Source organism: Primulina eburnea, chromosome 16 (assembly GCF_022965805.1).
Source record: "Primulina eburnea isolate SZY01 chromosome 16, ASM2296580v1, whole genome shotgun sequence".
NCBI classification, from domain to species: Eukaryota; Viridiplantae; Streptophyta; class Magnoliopsida; order Lamiales; family Gesneriaceae; genus Primulina; species Primulina eburnea.
Window position 1 is genome coordinate 3,550,874 of NC_133116.1, and position 5,915 is coordinate 3,556,788.

At 36.1% G+C, this 5,915-nt stretch overlaps 1 protein-coding gene across 1 annotated transcript; it reads right to left on the reverse strand.

Moving 5' to 3' along the window:
- Positions 1-455: 455 nt before the first annotated feature.
- On the reverse strand, positions 456-1,626 carry LOC140817104 (transcription factor MYB30-like). Its single transcript, XM_073176694.1, has 2 exons — positions 1,337-1,626; positions 456-1,234 (listed from the first exon to the last, which is right to left on the reverse strand). Exons 1-2 carry the CDS (start codon positions 1,467-1,469, stop codon positions 546-548), a joined length of 822 nt encoding a protein of 273 aa, XP_073032795.1. The 5' UTR covers positions 1,470-1,626; the 3' UTR covers positions 456-545.
- Positions 1,627-5,915: the final 4,289 nt, after the last annotated feature.

Below are 5,915 nucleotides of genomic sequence, written 5' to 3' on the forward strand. Positions count from 1 at the left end.
ATTCTTGTGTATACAATAATCCTTCAATGGCATCAACTATCTTTACAATACAATACAATATTAAGCAAGCAAGAAGAAATTTTTTTTTATAGTATATTATTTATGTTTTTAATCAGACATCAATATGTCAGCAATGTCAGTTTTGTCACGAAAGTATTTTTCGGTGATATTTTATCATTTTTTCAATATTATGTCAAATGAAAAAGAATTAAAGTTGAAAAAAGAAAGATAAAAAAACAAGTTTTTCAAAATATAATTTTGCCAATGAGACTATAATTAAAAAAAATGGTTATTGTTGTTGAAGTTATTTTCTCCCTAAAGTTTTCGATTGTTGGACGATAAATGGGTTTTTAAACGTATGGCAAAAGTTTCTTCACAAATCTGAATTAAATCCCTGTGTTCAAGCTAAATGTTTCAACCACTATAATGAAATTTTAATTATTTATCCACAAAACTCAAGAAAAAGCCGAGTTATTTATATACACACTCTTAATTAATACAGAACAAGAAGTGTTTAATTATGTAATAATATTACATTTCACCAACTAAAGAAGCTGCAAATAATCCTCGTAGACTTGGTCCAACATATGCGCATCGCTGGAAGCATCCGATTGAGGCAGCGGCAGAACGCAATAGCCACCCAGAAAATCGTCGTCGCCACCGCAAACTTCATAGTCACCAACTTCCGGCCAAGCCATCGGCACGAAAGACGCCTCCACCTTCCTGCCACCGCCCTGCGCTGCCGGCTCGGCGCCATCGCTACTCGAAAACCCACTCAACAGGCTGTCAAGGCTGTCAGTCCTCGAGAAAGCCGGAGATATCCTAATGGCTTTGGGCAAGTAAACTTTGGTCTTCTGAAGATGATCAGTATCATGAAGAACTTTGTTGTCGGCTTCGACATTCTCAACCTTTTTCAGCTTCTTTGGTTTCTTAACGACTGTCGCCGCCGCCGCGGCTTTCTTGACTTTGAGTGGTTTGGGTAAGCCCTTGTGAGGTTTAGGGTGGATGCCGGCATTGTTGAGTTTCTTCAGAAGATAGGTATTCCAGTAGTTCTTGATCTCATTGTCCGTTCGACCTGGCAATCTTCCGGCGATTAGGGACCATCGGTTGCCCAACAGTCCGTGCAGCCTCACGATCAAATCCTCCTCATCTTGGCTGATGTTTCCTCGCTTAATTCCTGGCCGCAGATAATTCATCCACCTCAATCTGCAGCTCTTCCCACATCTCAGCAACCCTACATATGTACAACAAATACCTCTTAATCGATCAATATTTCCAAATGAGAGAAGCATATAGAAAGTAAACAACTTAAAAACCCAAACAAAAAAAAACATACCAGCTTTCTTAGGGAGAGATCTCCATTGGCCTTCTCCATTTTCTTGGATGAAATTAGTTAGCAGAGCATCTTCCTTGGTAGACCAGGGTCCTCTCCTCAACCCCACTTTTGCGCAACAAGGGGATCTTCCCATTTCGCTTCCTTCAGTTCAATTAACTTCCCTTCCCTTCTCGCGTGTGTATATATTAGTGTTGCGAATAGGAACGCAACAAATAAGTCTACCAACGAATGGCCTTCTCTCTCACACAGAAGCAGCCACAGAGAGAGATTCGGCAGAGGTCACAAAAATTTATGTTTTTTTATAGGCCACCAATAATTGAATATATAGAAAAGATGGCCAGTACCAATATATTGTATTTCATTATTATATTATTAATTAAAAATAATAGAGCTAATAACGCACGATGGACATCAATTGGGTATTATTTTTTGGACAAATATTTTGTATTCACGTACTCCAACAAGCTTCCGAATACACGGCGGCTATCGTACCAACGCAGCAGGTGCTCCTAAATCGAATTCAAACAAAAAAACAATTTATTTTTGTTTTTTCTATTTTGTTTTCATACCAAATTACTCTAGGAAAAATTTAATTTAATCCAATTCCAAACATAGTAATAAATTTTTTATCGATTCTTTAATATTAGAAAAATCAACGATGAAATTTCTCTATAGTTTTTGAATGAAATCTATGCCATCAAATTTCAGTTTCAGTCCTATATTTTTATTCTTTTGACAAATTTATAAATTTTTCTATGTGAAATTGATGTGGTATCAAGACGACGCTGACTTATATAATATCATATCAACATTCCGAACAAAAAATGATTAAAATTATAAAAGTATATAAATATATTATTTCAATAAGCCATCTTTAATATACTCAACTTTGATTGCATTTAGATGAAGGAGGTAGAATGACTGACGGGCACGGGCAAACCCATCATTTGATTCGGATCTAGCTTTTTTTTTATTTGAATTGCATTGGTTTGGGACACTCTACATTCTACAACTCCTCGTAGGTGGTTAGATTACGCTGGGAAAGTATTTATGACAACTGTGTTGGTGTAAAGAACGCTGTATTATGCAGCCACATGTTATTAACCATATAATTCAGGATTTGTGATATATTTTAATGAGTGAGTCTCATGTGAGACCGTCTCACAGATCTTAATATGTGAGACGGGTCAATACTACTCATATTCACAATAAAAAAGTAATACTCATATCATAAAAAATAATACTTTTTCATGGTTTGACCCAAATAAAAGATCCGTCTCACAAATACGACCCGTGAGATCGTCTCACATAAATTTTTGTCATTTTTAATAGATTGGCGAATTCACCGTTCCCATCTACAGTAATAATTGGAGAAACAAAAGCAGAAATTAATCATGGGTACCTTTTGGAAAGAAGTCGATTCGAAATTAACAAAATACGGTGGATAATTTTTTCTCAGATATTAATATTTTAATTTTTCTTTCGTAGCAAAAGATTCATCAGAAAACTCAATTTGGGAGATTTGAAGTTAAAATGAAAATATTCGTATATTCTATTTTTGTCTCTGTCGATCCTTTCTACGACTCACTTGCTCTCTTTATTATATTATTATTTTTTTTTGAAATCATTATGTTATTATTATTATTATTAAAAACTAGTATCTCATACATGAGATTCACGTATGTTTTTTTTAATGTAATTAATTATTAAAATTCGTATATATATATATATATATATATATATATATATATATATATATATATATATATATATATATATATATATGAATGTGTTTGTCACGAAAATTTGCGGGCGTGCCAGGCACGTGTTCGTGCCAAATTTGTGAAAATTATCTGACTTCGTTTACCAAACGTTGCGGATCTCGATTCGATCGTTCGTTCTAATTCCTTCGAAATGGCTCCAAAACTAAGATCACGGAATGAGGAATATAATGGAATTAACAGGGGAATCCATAAACAACATCAACATTAGTTATGTTTTTATAAATTCGAACAAAGTTTTTACAAGAGAAATCTATGGAAGATGATTGTCGGAAATAAAATAGACAACAGAATAAATGAGAGCAAATTTGCAGAGACGTTGCTGTCGATTTTTTGTTGATTTTGTCGGGGGCCTCTTTCTGATTCCTCATTCTGCTTTTGTCACACTCCATAGGGGAGTTTCAACCGCATTCCACGATCACTCACGTTGGGTCATGGCTCAATTTCCCGCATCGTGCTTTTCTTGGACCAACTGTCTGCATCTCTTGTGGGCCGAAGGTTGGGCTTTGTTTGTGGGCTTTTTGGATTATTTTTTAGGCACAACAATTGTCCCCCATAGTCAATTTGACTAATTATATATTTAGCCCACTTTGGCCTATATTCAAAACTTGGCACGGAGGCCATATTTTGTATCACAGTATCCATTAGAGTTTGTCCAGTAACAACCCTTAACGTGAATTCTTATTTTCTACTCCTTTCATTCATTCTTCAAATAGACAAGCTCAAACCCACATCAATCCACAAAATTTCACCTTCACATAAACAAACTTTGATTCCCTCTCTGTGTTCTCACTTACCAGTCACCGGATCGTGGAGTGACATGGACACCATTCAACTTTCAATTAAATTGCCACCCTCAAACTCATTTGCATTCAGCCGTATCATCTCAAAAGAGCAAGTAGATTTCTCCATTTTTTCTACTGCTTCATGACAAAAACATTGTAGAATATGTTAAATTTCATGATGCACTCAAGGTGTTTGTACATATATCTGAATGAGTTATTTTTTTTTTTGATGAGCAACACCTTGCAACACTCAGTGCTTCCACCTCAACAGAGTAACTTCCTTGGTGTGCATATTTAGAGCTTAGTCTATAGCTTGTGCAACTTATGTAATCTTCCATGTGCTTACAAGAAATGCACCAGCACAAGGAATTGTGATGCTCCGCCAAATTCATTGAGGATGAGATCCCATTTTTTGAAATTTTGGCAAGCCATAAACTCACAAATGCCAAGATTCATTCGATCTCACAAAGTGCCACATCAATGACAACATATACCGCACACAAAGCATAGTTTTGTTGATTAACACTCCATTATATCTCATGTGGTTCTCATTTATTTTTCAGGAAACATGGTTAGAGAAATCAATTATTTGAGAATCTCAAAGCCCAATGCAAAAAGGTACCTTAAAGATCACCGGAGATGAAAAATCCTCATAGTAGTGCCGCTGGCCAATCCAAAAGAAAATCACCAAGCTTTGATGAATATATCTGACATGGCTGATCATATATGTATAGAGTGTCATAGACATTGAAAGAAAATAAAATACATCAGCTAGGGACAGTAGGTGTACATTTTTACACTTGTTTGCCATGATTTGGCAAGTGTCTTTTTTGATGTGTAGAGTTGGGAAAGTGGCTTGAAAGCCAAACTTTGTTTGTAAAATATATTGTTGTTTTTGTATATGTTGCTTGGGATATATTTGCAGGTGTTTACAATTTTGGCATATCACATTTACAAGGGAAACTCTGCCAAAATTTTCTAAAAAATAAACAAACGGCAAAAAGCCTGTTTTTCTTCAATATTGACGCAAACACCACTAGTCAACATTTGTCACCAACCAATAACTAAACAACATTTTTCGAATAAAGCTCACCGAAGTTTCGAGATATGCGCTTAACGAACTTCTGTTTGTCATCGATTTGGCCAACTAACATAACAAGAATTCATCTCAAAATACAACAACTACATCGGATCTCATGAGCAATGATTTTATTTATTCACAATGCTCCATCATTATTTACAAACAACTTCAGCAAGGAATGGCTTAAAAGCCTATTCCTCACATATTTACAGAATCTTCTTATAAGCCAATATGACAAAATTAACCAAAGTGGCCATCCAGCCAACTTTGTACAATACTTCCCATCTTTTCCATCTTTATGAACCTCCTGTCTCCGGCTGTCGATCTTTCATATGAGCCGGAGCTAAGATGAAATCCTCCATTTGTAACTTTTCTTCCTCACTACCTCCACGTTCCTCCTCAAATATTACTTTAGCTCCATCGATATCCCACAACTCCTGAGATTGTACTTCATTCACCAGCTGCTGCAATGTGGCTTTCCATTCGGAAGTTGCATCCACTTCCATCTCTTCTTTAGTGAATTTAATAATCGACCCCCTCGATAATAGGTCGAACCATGGGTCTAGGAGAGACCATGGCAGTGAGTTTGAGAATTTTTTCAACTACTTCCCGTACTTTCTTGGTGTCCATGTAGACTATTCCTTGCTGTCCATTCACCATGTAATCACGAATTTTAATAGGTCCGAAGGCTCCATCATAATATCTAGCCTCAACTGCGTTTGAATTAGATTGATACAGCTGCGAATCAGCCTGTACCACTTCCACCTCATCCCTTTTCCATATCAGCAGTAACTGGTGCATGGATGATTATACACAATGATTGGTGTGAATCCAATCCCTCTCTACGAAAAAGGCTGACAGCAAGGATCGTGATCCTACAGTAACATTCGCTGGCAACACTCCCAAAGTTTTTGTAGATTCTCCGGTAAAAG